Below are 21,796 nucleotides of genomic sequence, written 5' to 3' on the forward strand. Positions count from 1 at the left end.
TTAACTTGGAGTTCTCAAACATGTGATACTTCTCACAAAGGAAGATTGACCTTGAATTGTATTCTCATTGAAACAAAATAGAATAAATCAGTAATAAATTTATAAGGTATGGAACGTATAAAAGTTAAAAACATGGAAAAATTGTGTCAAGGCCCCAAAATAAAGAACTTCATATGCCACATACCTCCATATTAATTCTCTTATGTATAAGCCCCAAATACAAAGGGTTTTTTTGATTCAGTCGTATACACAATTATTAGTACACTAGTACAAAAATAGTCTGTCCAAACGGTTATTTGAACCGTTTGGACAAATCAAGATAGCTCAAACAGTTTAAACCGTTTGGGATAATAATCCCAAACAGTTTAAACCGTTTGGAATTTTAAAACCCCCCCATACAGAAATCCCAAACAGTTGCAACCGTTTGGGATATTTTATCCCATACGGTTACCCCATACGGTTACAACCGTTTGGGAGTTTTGATTGGTCCTACAGATAAAAAAAAACCTGATATTTCCCCCGTTCTCCCCAATTAACCCGCGATATTTCCCCCCGAAAAATTTCCCTAAAATCGCCGCACCCCCCAAAAATCTCCCCAGCCCTCGAATCTTCATCGTCGAAGTCTGACCGCGGCCGTCGGCCAACGTGCCTTTCGTCCACCGGCACTCTCGCCCTCCCCCACCGCCTTCATCTTTGCCGGCACTCTCGTCCACCGACTCTCGCCGGGGATCTTGCTTCACCGCCTCCTCCTCCACCGCCTCTCGATTCCACCGCATCCTCCTCCACCGCGTCCTCCTCCACCGCACTCTCGTCCACTATTTTTATGGGGCAATTTTTTCTTTTTTGTTTTTTTTTTGTTTTTTGTTTTTTTTTTTGGTTTTTTTTTTTTTTTTTGGGTTTTAAGGCTAAAGCTTTGATGGGTTTATGATGTTTAGGATGTTTATGCTCTGCCCACATCTTGATGAGAAGCAGAGGATGAGGCTGAGCAGGGATTTGGGGTTGGAACCAAAACAGATCAAGTTTTGGTTTCAAAATAGGAGGACCCAAATGAAGTTAACATTTTTTAACTTACTGTCTTCAACTATTTTTGTGTTTTTTTGGAGAAAGTTTTGTTAGATTTGGGTATGAGAACAAAAAAGGGGCCTTTTAGGTTTCTGCTATCAAGGTTTAAAAAAAAGATTATTACCATTGTTGTGTTTCTAAGTTAGATTGGTGATATTTTCTTTGATGTAGGCACAACATGAGAGGCAAGATAACTGCTCTCTTCGTGCGGAAAATGATAAGATCAGATGCGAGAACATTGCAATGAGAGAGGCTTTGAAGAACATAATCTGCCAAATTGCGGAGGACCTCCAGTAAATGAAGACTCCTATTTTGATGAGTAGAAGCTTAGAATGGGGAATGCTAGATTAAAAGAAGAGGTTGACCCTTGATTTCTTTTCTTTTTTATTATTATGGTTATCGATATCTATGTTCATAGTCAATGAGTGCATGTTTGAGAATTAGTATTATTTGATACTAACACATATGATTTATCTTTTTTGGACTAATATCTTATGTTCCTAGAAATGTTTGGGTCAGAAAAATAATTATTAGATTTTATTACATCTATATGTATACATTGCAGTTCTGAGTTTAGCCTATTAGGGTTGCCGTCATTATTCTTGATGAACATTGATCATATCGCAGAAGTGTCATTTATATGCAGTAATTGATTCATTTTTTCGAGTTATTATTAATATTTATTACAGTCTCTGCCGACACCACAACTGTTTTTGAATACATTCATTTAGGTGTTATAGATTGGAACTTTAAAAATATAATGATGAAAACTAGATGATATTTCTTTAGCAATGTATTTAATAACTGCTTTGTCTTTTTACGTCATTATAACTTCAAAATAATCAAGTTTGGGGCTATAAATTATGTTTTATGCTTGTATTTGGATTAATAGCTTTAAGAAGTCGTCTCAGTTCATGAAAGCTGACGCCGTTTTTCTCTTGCCATTTGCTTCAAGTCATTCATACAAAGTCTACTAGCTTTTAAGAACAAAACAGATGATATCTATTTTTATCAGCTGCTCTTCTTTGAATATATATCTAAAGAAGCAATTGTATTTTCGAGTGATAGACTAGATCATATATCAGTTGAAGTTTGAGCATTTAACAAACAGTCTCAACCTATTTCCAGAGTGTATAGAATTCAAGTCATTTTCTTAGTAGAATAATCTTATTGGACATTAAAAGTATCAGTTATCCTCGTTCACTGTCAGATATTGAAGTTAAGTAACTGTATTTTCGGTTAGTGTATTGCTCTTATTATTATCATGTTTCTGGGCATTTACAGATAACACCAGATAATAACTCTTTGGACGATTTTCTATGATTGTATGGTACATAGTAGTTGAATTATCTACAACATAGTTGAAGACAGTCGAACTCGATCTTAAAACTAATGTCTCTGTAGATTAATTTGGCTAGATATGAGTAATTATCACTGAAGCCTTGCTTATTACTTTATTATGCCATTTTCATTATAATCAATTCCTAAATAAAATAGTTTGTTTTCATCTTTCAAGGTTAGCATTTGAAGCATATGCTTGTGTACTTAAAAACCTTACTAATCTAAGACTGAGCAGTACTGATGCCTTCTACATGAAAAATGAAAAATCAACCTTTGCATTGATATGAGGAAGGATCACCTATGATTTACTTCAAATGCATTACGTTTTCTCGATGACACTGGCCAAATAAAATTCTGAAACAATAGGCTCTGTTCTGGATGACATTATGTAGTTTATAATATAGTTATTTATCATCTTTTCTACTTGACTTATTTAAATTGATCACACATTTTTAGCATCTTTATAGCGCGCATTTACATGGAGCATGTGTTGCCTGAGAAGTTTGATTGGTTTTTTTTACATTCTTTGGAATATCCTATCTTTGGGATTGTTTTATCCATGTTATAAAGAATTTCATTATAATCATGATTATTTCGATTAATGTATCTTCTTAACCTTAGTTTAATGCTACTGCAGATGTTTGGCCTCTCTAGCAAGCAGTCAAAAATGCTACATAGTCAGTTTTGTACTAGCCGTTTAAACATAGAAGATTAACACATGAAGTAATTTTTTTCGCCAAAATTTGAGAATAAAAACCTTTTTCTTAACACACTGGATTTTTTCAAAGACTTAATGACAGGATTTTTTCAAAGCCCGGGCATCATTTTTTAGGCCCTGATACCCGAGTTGAGGCCTCGAGTGATTCTGGTGTTGTGTTCATGAGCCTTGTGGCTTTGGTTGATATGTTCATGGACTCGGTAAGCTATTTACCTCTTCAAGTTTCTTTTTTCATAACGTGTGTGTGTGTGTGTGGACATTTACTTAAAGTTTGTTGGTTTGCAGGTTAAGTGGATGAAACTATTTCCAACTATAGTTTCTAATGCAAGAAACATATATACTTGGACAACCTATTGCTCAAGGTTTGTCACGGGAGAATCTTACTAAGATATTTGCAGAATTAAGGCGTTTGGGCTTGTCCCAGGAGGACATTCTTCGAGGAATTTCTTATGTTCCTTGACTGGATGGATCAGGCCACTCCTATCTTATATTTTGGACGTATGAGTCATTTTGGATATTGGAGACATATATAATATTGGATGTTTTTCATTGTGAGATATTGAGTAATCATTGTGTATGTATATGTTTTTTCTCTAATATTATATGTTGAGTAATCATTGTGTATGTATATATAATATTGGATATTTAGCATCGTTTGAGACGTATATATAACACTGGATATATAGCACTGTTTTGAGACATTTTTGTGTATGTATATGTTTTTAATTTCATTGTAAGATATTGAGATATCACTGTGTGAGATGTGTATATTAAATTTAAGCAGGTAGATAAATAAAATAACTAAAAAAAAAGTTAAAAATCAACATGCCAAACGGGTTAAACCGTTTGGCCTGGTCTTAACCCAAACGGTTTAGACCGTTCGGACAAAACGCTATCCAAACGGTCAAAACCGTTTGGACAGATATTTGTCCAAACGGTCTAAACCGTTTGGACATTTGTGACATCCCAAACGGTTACAACCGTTTGGGATGTTGTCCAAACGGTTGTAACCGTTTGGGAGTCTGTCCAAACGGTTACAACCGTTTGGGCGACCGTTGGGGAAAATCCATCCCCAACGGCTTCAGCCCAAACGGGTTTTTTTCTAGCCCAAACGGTTGTAACCGTTTGGGACTGCATTTGCCCAAACGGTTCCAACCGTTTGGGCAGACCCGTTTTGTACTAGTGGTAGCAATCAATGAAATTATTTATAATAATTATTTATTAATTATAATAAAATAATTAAAATAATAGTATAAATAAAATAATATATTATAATTCAATAAGCAGTAAAATAAATAGAATAAATTTTGAATCACATAAATTATGAATTACGATATTTATTCAGTATTATATTATTAAATAAATAAATTAATATTATTTTTAGAGTGTTTTCTCAAAGACTATTACATGATACTGAATAATCTATAGTTGGTAATGATTGGAAACTAGCCTTTTTTCTAAAAAAATTATTTAATATTAAAAATAATACTATAAATTGTTAATATTTAGCACAGTAAAAATTTATAAAAAATTTATAGTACTAAGTTATTTATGAGAATAATTAAAAAATTAAATTAGATAAATATTTTATAACATATAGATAATATAACTATTTTGAATAGTATTATTTAAACTAAGAATTATAATTACACCAAAACTCAAATAGCTTTCAACGCTTGTCTAAGATGAGAGGGCTGGTGGGTACACTCGGTGGCGGAGGAGGAGGAGGCGAGAGAGGAAAACATCGGGGCCGAAGGGTAAGAAGAGTAAGAGGGAGATAGAGGAGAAAAGTAGGTTAGGGGAGAGGAGGAGAGGAGCAGAGGAGAATAGGAGGAAGGATCAGTTATGATCTTTTGGGGATGAGTTTTCATGAGAAGAGGGCAATTTCGAAAGAGCACAAATACATCAAATACATGTATACTTATAGGCTTTTGGGCTTATGTCATATTTTGTTGGGTCTTTTGGAGCTAAACAATATAGGGAAAAGTATAAGAGGGTGGGCCACATGAGGTTTGTTTTTTTAGGACATTTACACAATTTTTCCTAAAAGTATTTGTCAGGCTTAAATATTTCTACACGGGCAAGGAAGGAAAGCCTGCATTTAAAAAAACGAGACATAAAAGTTATTAATAACTTTATAAGTTTAAATGAGATGGTTGACATAAAGTTACCTGGAGTGCAAATGAGCTGCAACACCCTGAAATCAATTTGAGACGTGAATAAGCCAAAATCGTCAAAGTAGAAACATAACTTCTCAATACAAATTAAACATGAAGCAGCAATAGATTTGAGACCCAAGATACATGGTCAACTTGAACTAGTTGACAGTTACCCTAGAGATCCAACTCAACTGTAAACATTTAGAGTTTAGATTATTACAGTGTATAAGTTCAAGATCAAATCACTATTAAAAAAGGGAAAATAACATTTTTCTCAGAATAACAGAACACATCCAAGTCTAACAAATATTACTGAAAACAAGAAGAAGAAAATCATAGATTTGTGGGTATTATGTGTTTGTGTGCTAGAGCGAGAGAGAGAGAGAGAGATCAATGGGAGCTCCCCTCACTCCACAAAAAGAAAATGAGAAGATCATCATCTTCTTCATTCTTCGTGTGGAGCGAAGGGAGGCCCTATGTGTATTAACTCCCCTCTCCTTTAATAATTCTAACCTGATTCCTCCTTTTATAATTCAAGCACAATGAAGAAGAAACAAAGCCGAAGGCCAGCTCTTTTTTCTTTTTTATTTCTTTCTTTCTTTTCTCTTAATTTAAATCCTGAAAATCTTTTGATGGTTCACCTATTATAAACACAGCCTCCTTTATATAGGCATTTGGATCGCTGATCAATGCTTGATTGATTGACATCTTCCATACGACAGCAGAAAAGGACATCCTATTAATTACCTGATTATTAAGTGGACTAATTAGGCCTCCATTATGTTTTAATTTAGCACACATTTGTTGACTATTTTATAAATTATTGTACTATAGCATAATTAAAGATAACAAAATAAGATTGTAACTCATATCCGCCACAGTGATTGAGCACTGGAAAGTATAAAATGATAGCTGAAATCTGCACGGCATCGGACTGGGGAATCCCTCAGAATGCGGAGGCTTTCAAGGATATATATATATATATAGATAGATTTGTCGCGTGATCGACTCTGCATCCTAGAGAAGAAGGAATCCCATATATTGTTCATGGATATTTTGGGGGTTCTCTAGCTTCTTCGGGGCCCCGTTTTGTTCCCGGAACTGCGTTTTGGAATATGATTTTGGATTCCGGAATCTCGAGCTGCAGATTAATTAGCTGATGGTATATATAATCCCAACATGACGAAATCTTCACTAAAGGGGGCATTGCCGTCGTCAGTCAAGCGTCTTCAGTGCGTTTGATTGGCCTCAACAGGCGATGGATCTCTTTGACTAACTGAGGGTTCGCCAATTATCTTGGTTGTGTACGTGCTGGGAGGGGTTCGGCAAAATTCAAAACAGGATTAGGGCGGGAGGAGAGGTACGTGTAAAAATGCGGTTTGGTTAGCAAAAACGACCCTCGAGATACGTTCGTGGAGTTCGAGAGAGCAACAGCGGGACAATCTGCGTGCAGCAACAACTGGTTGACTCTCCAGTTGATCGTGTTGAGAGTGGTGCGTGGTGGGGTTTCACCTGGGCACCATTGAGCAGACGGTGATGGCGGTAGCTACTACATATAAAGGTCTTCTAACTCGCTAGATGATCGAACGCTGATGAACTAGCGATATTTTGGTATCTATGTGGAGAAAACTCTTATCATAACTAACAATTTCCAGAGATGCGCTTTTTCTTATGCTGAGAAGGTCGCAAACATGTCAGCTCTCAATATCGCATATTTCGGTCTGTTTATGTCATCTGTAAGATTTTGAGCAGAGACCGGTCATTAGTTTCTTTTTCCTTGTTTAGCCCTGGATATTCTTGTACCCCTTCATAATCAATGAAGTTCTATTTTTCAAAAAAAAGTAAATATATATATATAAACGTCACTTCATATACTTTAGCCGAGTCGAAAAAGACTTTTTCAAGAGTTTTTTTTTTTTTCTATTATTGTTTTTAGACCAAGTTGTGCTTAACTATAATAAAATCTCACAAAACATTGTCGGTTGAATTTAGCCACTGGGCGCAAGAGTATTAGTTTACTGATTAAATCAATTAGATGCCTACTTATTCATATATATTTCATTAATAGTGACATAGCTAATAGGAAAACAAATATTCATGCGTCAGTCATGCAGGGTGAAAGTGATGCATAACTGGAAGAACAGATGCGTGTTTCAGTTCTAATCTTAGCTTGTGCTTTTATATTATTATTATTTTTCACTAATCTTAGTCGTTTACATTTATATGTGGAGCTCGATCATATTGGACGCCTTGTGATGATTCCCTGTTATGTCACATCTAAACAAGAACATGTACCCCATAATGTAGGCGTATAGATGTTTTTTGTCCTAATATTTGGTGCTTTGTGTTGGTTTGGCATCAAAACTTTGGTGATCAATTTAAATGATGTAAGATGGAGGCTAATTTTGTCTAGTGCTAGTAATATGAGCGTAATATATACCAAGTGAAAGGAACTCTCAAGTTTGGACTAATGTTTTTTTTTTTTTTTGGGTGGAAATTTGGATTGATGTTATGATGTATTTTATCATCTTTTATATTTTCTTATTTTTTTCATTTTTGGGTACAACTTGAGTCTTTATCATTGTCATCTCAGTTTAGAATCTTTCTTATAGAATTGTGTCTGATGGCAATCTTAATCACTAAATATAGTACTTGTTATTAGTTCGTTGATGGAATGAATTTTCGCATATTCCTGTATAATTCATCTAAAGATGCCGACAGATAATAGTTGGTTTATACTCCCACTACTTCCAAGTTTCTGTTCGTTTCATAGTTTAGGCTAAACTTGTAGATTCTATATAGAGAAAGAAGTACAACATTAATAGCCAACGAATGCAAACTGTGCTATCAATTGCTATTTGTGAGACGAATGGTTAGGCGAACAAACATCAATCTTGTATTCTCGTAAACATCAACATATATAACATAATTTGAGGAAAAATAGATAACTTAAGCTTCTATTTCGTCATCACTAATTTAACTAGCGGCAGGGGAAAACACTTCAAGCATAAGTGTTTTTTTTTTAATAAAGGAATTTGCTGAAGATTATAGATGTAATTGGTTTGAAATATCTATAAAAAAAGTTTAGAAAGAGGTCACAAATTTGTCTACAAATAAACCTGCCCGAGGAACTCTCAGTGATGGATTTTGCTGACCCAATTTTAAGTTCTTTTTAACCATATATTAGACTAAACTCTGAAATTATGTTGAGGGTGAGTGTTAATTTTTAGAAATTTTGTTTTTTAAATTAACAGCTGGTGGGATCTGCACCTGATAGAATCTTAAATTTCCTCTAACTATATATTACACTATAACTCTGAAATTATGATGAGTATTGAGGGTTATATTTTATACTCTAACACCCACTAATTTATGTCCTCCTTACTAGTCTTTGATTTGGATAGAATTTCAAGAAGAAAATAAAAAAGAACAAGCATGATATCATGTTTTTATAATAGTTTTTTTTTTCACAGAAACAACATTCTACAATATGGTGCAAATACAAAAACCATGTTTATAGTTAAATCAACTTTAAAGGAGGTCTAGGTTGTAATCAACCACCTCGGCTTATTTTTTAATTAAAATTCAATCTAAAATTCTAAAATATCCTTTAAAATACAAGTGTCAGACATGTGATATGTCCAAACTTTACATTTTTTCAGCCTGTTTTCAAGGATATTTTCACAATTTTCGTCAAAATTTAACAGAAAATAGATTGAGGGGGTCGACTGCAACCAAATCCCCTTTAAAGATGGATTATGCTAATTGAACTTTAAAGGTAATTTTTTTAAAAAAAATTGCCCTAATTTAAAGGAGGATTTTGTGAAAAATCCCTTTTTATAATGAGTTAATTGCGGGAAAATCCCTTATAGTATCGTTGTTTTGAACTTTCTACCTCTCTACTTTTGATTTCACAGATAGATCCAAGTGAATCCTATTCTCTTTTACCCTCTAGTTGTCTATTTGTCTGAAGAATACTTTTATGATTCTTTACTCTTGGGTAAGTAAGTAAAAATAAAATAGAGGTAAATTCAAAAAAGACAGTTTTTTTCCTTCTTTGTCTTAAGAATAGAGCTTTTGAGAAGAAAAGAGACTTTTTATTCATTGTATTGAACCGCTTAAATACAAGAGTAAAATGAGAGGTCATAGGATTCTAATCGATGTGAGACTAAAATAAAGAAAATCAGATATCCTAATACTAATATATCTAACACTCCCTGTCAAATTTGCGGTTGGTAGAGAACCGTGAGTTTGGATAAGATGAGTAAAATTTTGCATAGATGATTGTTGGCTTGGCTTGGCGAGAGTTGGTTGGATTGGAGCACATCGGTGCCTGGAATGGCAGGTGGCGCCTGGAATGGCAGGTGGCGCCTAGAATGGCAGGTGGCGAGATCATGTTATTGCAGTAGTGATCGACAGTCATGCACCATAGTTGCAAGAGGGCGGACCTACAATCGTAGGAGAAGATGCAGTGACTGGATCTTGCAAGCGGCAATGTATGATGCTGCAGAAGTAATCGATGGTCAATCATGATGGTCACGAGAGGGAAGATCACGAGAGGGCAGACCTACGGTCGCGAGAGGAGGCATGGTGATCGGATCTTGCAGGCATCAGTGAGTGAAAAACGTTTGGCTGGAAGTTGGCAAATGAGCGAGAAATCTCGCTAAGACAATTCATCGAATATCATGTGTGCATGCAATGAATAGTTTGTGTAAATACACCAATCGGAGCAACGGTGGTGTTGGCAGGCAAAGGTTCACGGTGGAGGAACTGCTAGGGTTTCACAAGACGAGAGTTTGCAGCGGTAGGGTTTGGATGAGAGTTTAAGCCGCAAGGATGATGAAGACCAGCTAGTCCAACTTGGTCGGATCTTATCAACCACGATGAGGGATATCCTTGGAGGGATATCCTTGGCAGCGATGGTGACTGAGAAGATGTTGTTATCGAAGTAGCGAAGTCCAGGGTGAACAGTAAATCGAACAGTGGTGAACTCGGACAATGAGTGAACAGTACCCTCAAATGAACAGTGTCGTTCGGCAAAGACTAGGGCTAGGGTTTTGCAGTGAGTAGAGGATGGTCAAGATTTAATCGGGCGTCAAGGCTATCGATGGGAAGCACAGAAATTTTCGGCAAAAACCCCCCTTAGCGACTCGATGTAGAGGAAGAAGAAAGTGGTCTCTGGGATCAAGAGGATGATTTTAATACCATATTAAGTATAGAGCTTTTAGGAAGAAAAGAGACTTTTAAGAAGAAGAAAAAAGAGAGACTTATTTTACTCATTGTATTGCACTGCTTAAATACAAGAGTAAAAGGAGAGATCCTAGAATTCTAATCGATGTGGGAGTAAAATAAAGGAAAACAAATACCCTAATACTACCCTATCTAATGGTTTTGGATTTATTTTTTATTTGTGCGGGGGTTGTTATTTTTGTTTGTTTCATCTTTTCTCTTTTACGAGTAAAAGCTCCATTCCATGAAGAGAAGTCAGAATGGTTATTAGAGTTTCCTAAAGCTTAGCTTTCAGTTTGAGTTCTGTTGGTACGAGTCGCCGTGCGAGCACCCTTTGGTCGTAAAATTACCAAAAGGTGGGTTGAGAAGAAGACAACTAAAACACAAGTACAATTCAGTATGACGAAGGAAAATACATTCTCTAGATTATGAAGAATAAAAGATTACAATTTCTCCCTCACAATCTCACTAGAATCGAGAACAACCTCTCATTCCTCTCTAAACCCTAATACAACGATTAGAATCTCTCTCTGATCTAAGATCTCATAGATCCTCACAATCTAAACCCTAATCCTTTTGACCAGGATCTCACTTAGACCTAAAACTCTTTAGATCTACATCTTGGCATCTAACCTCCTGTTTAGAACCCTAAACAGTCCCTATTTATAGGGTTTACAACGTGGTGACAATTTGGTAAATAACCAAAACCAAACCAAACTAGAATTCCTTCAAAACAGAAACCAAGTCTGCCCAGGAAACCTCGATGAGTCGACTCATGACTGCATATGAGTCGACTCATGACTGATGAGTCGACCCATAAGCTGATGAGTCGACTGAGCAGAAGCTTTTGACAAAACGGCTGGGTTTCGTGAATCGACTCATGATAGGTATGAGTCGACTCAACCTGATGAGTCGACTCATGTACATGTATGAGTCGACTCACGAGCTGAAATCTAGATTCTTCGAATCTGCTGCTCGCCGTCTCGTTCCATGCTTCCACCTGTGCTCCGCTGTGTCGCTTCACACCACTATTCTCAAGATATCATGAGAATCACCTATCCTCAAGCTCCCATGAGGATCGCTTTTCCGAAGAGAAGATACACCCGTATCATGGGTCCCCCTTTAGAAACTTGAAGTCTCATTCAAGTTAGAACTTCAGCTGAGGAAACTCTCGAGCCCCTCCATCTTTGTTAACTTCAGTCATCTTCTTCTTCCTTAATCTCTGAACTCCTTCCAAAGAAAAGGATCTCGCTAAGCTTCTTGTATTGCGATCGAGTCAGGACCATACACAGGATGCCCCTTCATCGGATCTGATGCTCTGATACCAACTTGGTACGAGTCGCCGTGCGAGCACCCTTCGGTCGCGGAATTACCAAAAGGTGAGTTGAGAAGAAGACAACTAAAACACAAGTATAATTCAGTATGGCGAAGGAAAATACCTTCTCTAGATTATGAAGAATAAAAGATTACAATCCCTCCCTCACAATCTCACTAGAATCGAGAACAACCTCTCAATCCTCTCTAAACTCTAATACAACAATTATAATCTCTCTCTGATCTAAGATCTCATAGATCCTCACAATCTAAACCCTAATCCTTTTGACCAGGATCTCACTTAGACCTAAAACTCTTTAGATCTATATCTTGGCCTCTAACCTCCTGTTTAGAACCCTAAACAGTCCCTATTTATAGGGTTTACAACATGGTGACAATCTGGTAAATAACCAAAACCAAACCAAACTAGAATTCTTTCAAAACAGAAACCAAGCCTGCCCAGGAAACCTCGATGAGTCGACTCATGACTGCATATGAGTCGACTCATGACTGCATATGAGTCGACTCATGACTGATGAGTCGACTCATAAGCTGATGAGTCAACTGAGCAGAAGCTTTTGACAAAACGGCTGGGTTTCGTGAGTTGACTCATGACAGGCATGAGTCGACTCAACCTAATGAGTCGACTCATGTACATGTATGAGTCGACTCATGAGCTGAAATCTGGATTCTTCGAATCTGCTGCTCGCCGTCTCGTTCCATACTTCCACCTGTGCTCCGCCGTGTTGCTTCACACCACTATTCTCAAGATATCATGAGAATCATCTATCCTCAAGCTCCCATGAGGATCGCTTTTCCAAAGAGAAGATACACACGTATCATCTGTTGAAATAAGTTCTATTCTTTAGGCTATGTTTAGTTTCTTTTAAATTATTCAGTTGCTGTATTCAGTGTAGGCGTCAAAATTTGCCTATGAGTTCCCGTACGCACTCGAAGCGAAATGCAGACGATAAGCATCATCATCCAAGTCAGGAAAGGATTATCTGGCCTCGTGAAAGCCAACGAATATACAAAGTGAGTCATTAGACTGTACAAGTCAACGGAATGATGAAATGCGCAATACAAGTTCGGAGAAGTCAGAAAGTGTCGAACACCTCAAAGTGGCCCGCAAAAAGAAGAGGCATTTAGACCATGCTATGATTTGAATCTAAAATAGTTTAAAACATGAAAGTTGTAGGTCTCTTTGTCATATTTCTAAAACATCTTAGATTACCTCATTCTGAGATCGAACGAGGGAGTTAGAGCCAAAATACCCAAGACCATTCAGGCCATTTTACACCAGCGAGACACAATTTGTGTCTCGGAGAAAATAGAGATTTTGGCTATGATGTGGTTCTAATATGAAGAATCTTAAAACAAAAAAGTTGTAGGTCTCTTTTTTAGCTTTTCAAATCATCTTGAATCACCTCAATCGGAGGTCAGATGAAAGAGTTAAGACTAAAATACTCGAGATAGTCCAAGCTGTCTCGGACATGTGCGAGACAGTCGAAGTGACTCGCGCCCATGTCAGCTCCCGACGTGTTTTCTGATAAGATTGGCTTCTAGAACTCCTTGGGTTCATCCATAAACATGTGGGGTTATCTTTAAACATGTGAAAGTTGTTACACAACCGAAAACCCACCTTAACGGATAATAACGGTTGTTCTTTGATCTTATCCACAAACACGACATTCCTATCCACAAACACGGCATCTAAAGCCTATAAATACACCCCTAGCACCCTCTAAAATCAGATCTGAAGGGAGCCACGAATTTTAGAGGAGTTAGGGTGAAGATCTGGAATTTTATCAAGAGGACGAGGTGCTGCTGGATTGAGGAGTCAAGGACCATGAATTTTCAGCAAAGGCCAACGAGATCCTGGCGAACTTCGGCACAAAGGAGAAGTCATTCGAAGGATCTGAAGCTCGTACGTCCATTCCTTGAGATTAGGCTTGGTCTTAATCTCGAAAAGAGCCCTGATTTTGCTTGGTCGATCTCAGCGCTTCAAATCAAATACTTCCTCGGCGAAGGCGAAGCTCTGCCAAATTTTTTATCAACCGGATCTGGTTCGCGGTCGTCCACAGATAAACCCCGGCACCGGCGAAGAACTCACGCAAGCAAGAGCCGATAAACGGATCTTGTGTTTATTTTCAAGAAAGTTGTAATTTTTATTCTTTGTAAACGACTAAAGTTTAATGAAATCAATGATGAATGCAGCTTTCAACGAAAACAAACTGGCAACCACAGTGGGAGCTAACAGCCTTGTCACCAAGGCTGTCGTGCAGCAACCGAAGATCAAGATCCCTGTTGATTCAGAGGCCGAGTACGAGTTCGACGAAGCTAAGTTTGAGAAATATTTCTCCTCGTGTTCATCAAAATTCTCCTCTCCCTGCAAGTGCGGAAAGATCTCATCTTTGAAGGAGGCATATTCACCGATGAAGGCTTCAAATAACTCCACTCGCCACAACTCCTCTCCAGTCAAGGAGTTGTTCAATCAAGGTACGCCAACTCTGACGAAGAGGGCTCGTCAGAGGTGACGCCAACGCCAAGCTCGTCAAATTGCCAAGGCATTAGAACAAGTCGATGGAGTTCACTACTACGCAGACTTAGAGTCTAGGAAGCATCAGGTAATCCAGCCACCCCAACGACAAGTTGCTGCTACGTCCACCGAACCATCGACGGGAGAATGGGTTCTTATCAAAATGACTCGTTCAACCTTGAAGGAGCGCATCCAAAAACGACGTGCACGTGCTGCACGCGGGTGTGCCTTTATACGAAAAGTTCAAGGCATGCAAAAGAAAGAGGTGGTTAAAGAATCACCAAAATATAAATGAATCTGGGTGCCGAAGGTGAAAAAGCTGAAACGCTTCCGCTTAGGGCGAGACGTTTCTAAGCCTCCGTCAGCCTCTGATCCCGCTCCTTTTACTCTCGTACTACCGGTAATGCCCTATGACAGCGTGGACCTATCCCAATTTAGGATTCCATTAAAAGATCGCCTGGGTCCTTTACACAAAGATCGAGGCAAAGCTCCGGTGAATAAAATCCGAGAAGTTTCTCAGGCTGGGGGTCATGCAAACACTTCCGTTAAACCAAAGGTCACTCAAAGGTGTCACGTCGCCTCTAAACAAACCAGGGTACCTCGTTGTACATGTTCATGCGTCCGATGGTTCGTGTTGAAACCCAGGAGCCCGTTAATACCTCACGCTCGCAAGGTGTGGTTCTAAACGTGTGACTCCTGATGTGACCTTGGATCATTCAAAGGTGACAACAAATCGTCCTGAGAATGTCAACAAGGTTCTTCTTCCCTAAAAGAAGACGTGTCCTTCAAAAGACAACGTTATACTTGGGGTATCACACCAACAAACGATGGATTGCTCCAATGAGCTACACTATCAGGCTGGAGGTGTGAATAAATCCCAAAAGGATAATGTTCGAGAAACTAACTCTCACTGTCCATGTGAGAGGCTTATCAGGGTGGTATTATCGAAATGCAGTTGTCCCAGGACCATTTCACAAAGGGTCTCCATATTCAAGAAGCTTGCTACCGAGGCATTGAAGCCTAAGCCAAGACGTTTCCACGAGAAAAAAATCCACTGTTCAGGATGATGAATTCCCTAAAGTCACCATTAATATGGTTGACAAAGGAAAGTCTATCATTACTTCAAACGGTTCTAATCCCGATTTTTCTCCCGGAAGAAAAGTCAATTCAGGGATAGCCCAACGAATGTCTCGGTTCCAGCTAGGAGCCATCGTACATAGGGGTTACCCAAGGATACACGAAGAACTATCTTTAGAAGACGAACTGTCGGATACTTACTCTGCAATTGCCTCCAATGACACAATGTCCAGCATGTGGGAAGCAAGGGAATCGTTCATGATCACTCCTGACCTAGTGGCCCAAATGCTTCAAGAAGCACTGGCTAAACAACGAGAGGAATTCAGGGCTAAAATGAACACTGAGATAGAGTTGACCATGCAGCAGATGAGAGAGTTACAAGCTCAACAACTTCAACCACTACATGAGTCCAGTCAGCGGGCTAAATTCAGCCACCGTACTCAGAACGTCTAGTTGGTAGCAATCCAGAAGTGGGCGAAGCACCCCTCGAAAATACTAGGGGTGGTCCAATCGCATCCCTAAATAACATTAGAGGTGGTCCAAATGCACTCACTAAAAATAAAAATACTGGGGGTAGCCCCATCACTAATGATAACGCTAGGAGTGGTCTCATCGTTCCTCCTCAAAATGACCCAAAGAAAGATACAGACGATAACGAGATGATGAAAGAGCTGGAGAATAAGGTTAATGCCTTAATGTCCATTCAAGAAGTAAAGAGAACGGGCATTCCATGCCCACATCCAAGAGAGTGGAATTCAATCCCATACCCGGCAAAGTACAATCTAATTAACTTTACGCCATTTGACGGGAGAGAATCACCCACTCAACATTTGATTTACTTCAGGTCTCACTTGGGAGTGATCTTTGGGAATGAACACCTAATGATTCGGTCATTCGTGGGTACCCTTCACGGGGCAGCCTTCGATTGGTATCGACGTCTCAAGCCGGGGAGCATCAATTGTTGGGACGATATGGAAAGCTTGTTCCTTAACAACTTTTTCGACGATGACACCGACGTGTCGATCGAAGCTCTTCTAGATGAGAAGCAAAAAGACGATGAGTCAGTTGATAGTTTTGTCAAACGCTTCCGCAACAAGGCAATGAATTGCAGGGATCCTATCACAGAGGAGTTCATCTTACAGACGTACCATGATAATCTCTCCATCGATGTCCTTGAAGTCATGGGGGTTGTCCCCTCAATCTCCTGGAAGGAATTAAAACTACGTGGAGAACAGGTTGAACGTTTCCTCAAAAGAAAGAAGCTCGAGAGGGGCCAACCGATGACTAAAGTACATGCAACTGCTGACGATATTCATCAACAGACACCTTGGAGACAACAAAGGACTCTTAATCCGAAATTTCAGGAGGAGTATTCTTTCGAAGATGATGAAGTTCCAACCATCTTTAAATACCTCCTTGCCAACAATAAGATCAAGCACCACCGATTACAAATCAAGAGGAAGCAAATAAGATTTCGGATCCTAAGTACTGTGCATACCACAGGAGGGTCCATCACCCCACCAAGACTTGTATTACGCTGAAAAACAACATTCAAACCTTGGTTGACGTCGGCATCATAACACCGAAAGAAGCCGAATGAGAACGGCTTCCTCCGATAGGTATATGAGGTTAAACTGCTCCCATCCTCCGATAGGTCTATGTGGTTAAACTGCTCCCATCCTCCGATGAGTATAAGAGGTTAAACTGCTTCTCTGTGATACTCTAATGGGTATACGAGTCTAAACTATTTCTCTTATTTCTAGCGAGAAGTTCTTGGAGAATATTACACATGATATTCTTAAAGATAACCCGAGATCAAAGGTTCGTTCAAGTCTACGCCCAATATGCGTTGTCGGATAGCCTATTCCCGTAACAATGACGAAGTTTATGTATTCAACATCATAGTACTAAGCCTAAGAGAGTTAACTCTTTTAGCACAACGTTACATACGGAACGGACTTAGACAATCCGCATGCTAGCCCAACTCAAACGGTAGTCGGTAAAGGCTCATCAAACCCGTTGATGACTGAGGGTTTGCCAAAAATCCTATAAGTATGAGAGTCATTGACGTATCAGCTCCATTAGTTGGTCTCGTGACTTGAGGATCCAATAATTTTAGGATAAAATCCATACATGCAGATGAATCAGTTTTAAAAGTTGGTCCTGCACCCCAACACTTGGGACCGCCACGCTCCAACATCTTAAGAGCATAAACTATATAGACACAGGTAGACGCGTTGCGACGAAATTCAATACTGATCAACGCGTTGCGATGGAAGTCAACGCATGATCTCTGATCAACTCCAAAGTTCAGATATAAATTCCTAATAAAGATGATCAATTCAAAGTCAACTCAATAACACGAGCTAACTTCAGAAACTTACATACCAATTTTAGTTCAAGACTTTAACAACGGTCAAACGATAAATGCAACGCCGGAAGAACTTCATCTGTTCGACAAAATACTGAATAGACTGAAGGCTAAAGAAGACAAGAATTGAAGCAATTCACAGGTCCTTTTATGTGATCTCCTTAATGAAATACTAAAGAGATTAAAGATAGTGCTTGTCTTATCCAAAGCATTCCAGACTTTTTTATAAAAGAATGAGTCTTAAACACTTTGGAGGGGGTATCTGTAGGTGTCAAAATTTGCCTATGAGTTCCCGTACGCACTCGAGGCGAAATGCAGACGATAAGTATCATCATCCAAGTCAGGAAAGGATTATCTGGCCTCGTGAAAACCAACGAATATACAAAGTGAGTCATTGGAGTGTACAAGTCAACGGAATGACAAAATGTGCAATACAAGTTCGGAGAAGTCAAAAAGTGTCGAACACCTCAAAGTGACCCGCAAAAAGAAGAGGCATTTAGACCATGCTATGATTTGAATCTAAAATAGTTTAAAACATGAAAGTTGTAGATTTCTTCATCATATTTCTAACACATCTCAGATTACCTCATTTTGAGATCGAACGAGGGAGTTAGAGCCAAAATACCCAAGACCATTCAGGCCATTTTACACCAGCGAGACAATCGAACGAGGGAGTTAGAGCCAAAATACCCAAGACCATTCAGGCCATTTTACACCAGCGAGACACAATCTGTGTCTCGGAGAAAATGGAGATTTTGGCTATGATATGGTTCTAATATGAAGAATCTTAAAATAAAAAAGTTGTAGGTATCTTTGTTAGCTTTTCAAAGCATTTTTAATCACCTCAATCGGAGGTCAGATGAAAGAGTTAAGACTAAAATACCCGAGACAGTCCAAGCTGTCTCGGACATGTGCGAGACAGTCGAAGTGACTCGCGCCCATGTCAGCTCCCGACGTGTTTTCTAATAAGATTGGCTTCTAGAACTCCTTGGGGTCATCCATAAATATGTGGGGTTATCTTTAAACATGTGAAAGTTGTTACACAACCGAAAACCCACATTAACGGATAATAACGGTTGTTCTTTGATCTTATCCACAAACACGACATTCCTATCCACAAACACGGCATCTAAAGCCTATAAATACACCCCTAGCACCCTCTAAAATCAGATCTGAAGGGAGCCATGAATTTTAGAGGAGCTAGGGTGAAGATCTGGAATTTTATCAAGAAGACGAGATGTTGCTGGATTGAGGAGTCAAGGAGCATGAATTTTTAGCAAAGGCCAACGAGATCCTGGCGAACTTCGGCACAAAGGAGAATTCATTCGAAGGATCTAAAGCACATACGTCTGTTCCTTGAGATTAGGCTTGGTCTTAATCTCGAGAAGAGCCCTGATTTCACTTGGTCGATCTTAGCGCTTCAAATCAAATACTTCCTTGGCGAAGGCGAAGCTCTGCCGAATTTTTTATCAACCGGATCTGGTTCGCGGTCGTCCACGGATAAACCCCGACACCGACGAAGAACTCACGTAAGCAAGAGCCGGTAAACGGATCTTGTGTTTATTTTTAAGAAAGTTATAATTTTTATTCTTCGTAAATGACTAAAGTTTAATAAAATCAATGATGAAGGCAGCTTTCACTGAAAACATTTTGCTGAAATCATGTTGCAATTGTAACTATCGTGAACTAGTTCTTTTCATTTTCTGTTATGGTATAAGGGCTATTTAAGAAGCCTGAGTTGTTCAATAAGATAATGAGATTCATTCCAACATTTGTTGAGTTTCTTTCTCTTCAAAACTTTGATTCTTAACATTGTGGTATCAGAGCCTGCAAACGGGCCTGATTGTGAGAAAAGAGTGGTTGAGAGAAACACCTCTGAGAGAGAGTGTCTGAGTGAAACACTTCAAGAGACACAAAAGGTGTTTGAGAGAAATACTCTGAGAGAAAGAGTGAGATCACGATTGCAACTGAAGGACACAACTTGCTGAGCATTCCCAGATTTTATGGGGACTATGATCACTGGAGCATGCTGATGGAGAATCTGCTGAGATCAAAAGAATACTGGAGCGTAATCGAGCATGGTTACACCAAGCCGGCTGCTGGAATCGTGCTGATCAATGCACAGAGCAAAACCTTGGAGGAGCTCAAGCTGAAAGACTTGAAGGCCAAAAATTGTTTTTTCCAGTCAATAGACAAGTCAATCTTGAAGACAATCAGCCACAATAGCACATCCAAGCAGTTATTGGACTCCATGAAGACAAAGTATCAAGGGAATACCAGGGTTAAGAAGGCTCAGCTTCAGGCTCTTCGTAGAGAGTTTGAAATTCTGGAGATGAAGAATGGAGAGTTTGTAACGGACTTTTTCCCAGAGTCATGGTGGTGGCAAATGATATGCACAATTATGGAGAAGACATGCAAGATGTCAAAATTGTGGAGAAGATTCAGCGAACTCTCACCGAGAAGTTCAACTACATTGTATGCTCCATCGAAGAATCAAACGACATCGATTGTCTTTCTAAGGATAAACTTCAAAGCTCCTTGATTGTTCATGAACAAAAGTTTAGAAGAACTAGCAGTGAAGATCACGTATTGAAAGTTGCAACTGAAGAAAGAAGAGACAGAGGTGAAAGAGGACGAGGTCGAGGTGCTTATAGGGGCAGAGGAAGAGGAAGAGGTAGGCAGATGTACAATAAGGCTATTGTAGAGTGTTATAAGTGTCACAAACTTGGACACTTTCAATTTGAGTGTCCAAGCTGGGATAAAGAAGCCAATTATGCCGAGATGGGAGAAGAAGAAGAAGAGATTCTGCTCACGGCTTATGAAGAAGAGAATGGAGCTCGAAGAGAAGATATTTGGTTCTTAGACTCGGGATGCAGCAATCATATGAGCGGTGACAAGAGTATGTTCTGTGATCTCGATGAAAGTTTCAAACACAGAGTGAAGCTGAGCAATAACTCAAGAATGGAAGTGACAGCTAGAGGTAATGTGAGATTGAAAATAGGAAGCTTTACTCATGTTATCAGTGAAGTTTATTATGTGCCTGAATTGAGAAATAATCTGCTAAGTATCGGACAACTACAAGAAAGGGGACTGACTATTCTCATTCAAAATGGAAGGCTCAAGATATATCATCCAGAGAGAGGACTGATTGTAACATCTGACATAACAACAAACCGGATGTTTGTGATGATTGCAAGCTCTTTGCCTCAAAAGACCATTGATTCAAAACCATCCTGCCTCTACACCTCTTCACATGATGAAGCACACCTGTGACATTGTCGCTACGGACACTTGAATTACAAAGGTCTAAGGATGTTGCAATACATGAAGATGGTAGAAGGTATGCCTCAATTCAAGTCTCCATCAAGAGTGTGTCAAAGTTGTCTATTTGGGAAGCAACACAGAGATCCAGTTCTAAGGAAGAGTAATTGGAGGGCTACAAAAAGGCTTCAACTCATTCATGCTGATATATGTGGTCCAATATCTCCTATTTCTAATAGCAAAAAGAGGTATGCCATTTGTTTCATTGATGATTTTACTAGAAAAGCATGGACTTATTTTTTAGTAGAAAAGTCGGAAGCATTGAGCACGTTTAAGCGCTTTAAGAATTATGTTGAAAAAGAAACAGGAGAGTATATTAAATGCTTGAGAACAGATCGAGGGGGAGACTTCACACCCTTTGAGTTCAATGAGTTTTGCATGGAGCACGGCATCAAAAGACAACTGACTGCAGCCTATACTCCTCAACAGAACGGAGTGGCTGAGCGAAAAAATCGAACAGTGATGAACATGGTTCGATGCATTTTATCTGAAAGGAAACTTCCCAAGACCTTTTGGCCAGAAGCAGTAAATTAGATATTCTATGTTCTTAATCAATGTCTAACTTTTGCTATGAAGGATTAGACTCCCGATGAAGCTTGGAGCGGAAGAAAGCCATCAGTGGAACACTTTAGAGTGTTTAGGTGTGTGGCTCATGTATATGTTCC

At 38.9% G+C, this 21,796-nt stretch overlaps 1 protein-coding gene and 2 long non-coding RNA genes across 5 annotated transcripts; 2 read left to right on the top strand and 1 right to left on the bottom strand.

Moving 5' to 3' along the window:
* Window positions 509-3,822, top strand: LOC109840757. 3 transcript variants are annotated; one of them, XR_002247052.1, is made up of 4 exons: window positions 517-1,052; window positions 1,234-1,421; window positions 3,192-3,321; window positions 3,407-3,822. It is a non-coding gene; the product is annotated as an uncharacterized LOC109840757 (long non-coding RNA). The 3 variants fall into 3 exon arrangements; XR_002247053.1 differs by having other exon boundaries at window positions 509-1,421; window positions 3,041-3,321; XR_002247051.1 differs by having other exon boundaries at window positions 518-1,421.
* LOC109840096 lies at window positions 4,515-5,896 on the bottom strand. The gene is made up of 3 exons (XR_002246804.1): window positions 5,794-5,896; window positions 5,293-5,318; window positions 4,515-5,216 (listed from the first exon to the last, which is right to left on the bottom strand). It is a non-coding gene; the product is annotated as an uncharacterized LOC109840096 (long non-coding RNA).
* On the top strand, window positions 19,843-21,083 carry LOC109842418. The gene is made up of 2 exons (XM_020411297.1): window positions 19,843-20,126; window positions 20,180-21,083. The coding sequence occupies exons 1-2, from the start codon at window positions 19,843-19,845 to the stop codon at window positions 21,081-21,083; spliced, it is 1,188 nt and encodes a 395-aa protein (XP_020266886.1).

Source organism: Asparagus officinalis, chromosome 5, assembly GCF_001876935.1.
Source record: "Asparagus officinalis chromosome 5, Aspof.V1, whole genome shotgun sequence".
Taxonomy (NCBI): Eukaryota; Viridiplantae; Streptophyta; class Magnoliopsida; order Asparagales; family Asparagaceae; genus Asparagus; species Asparagus officinalis.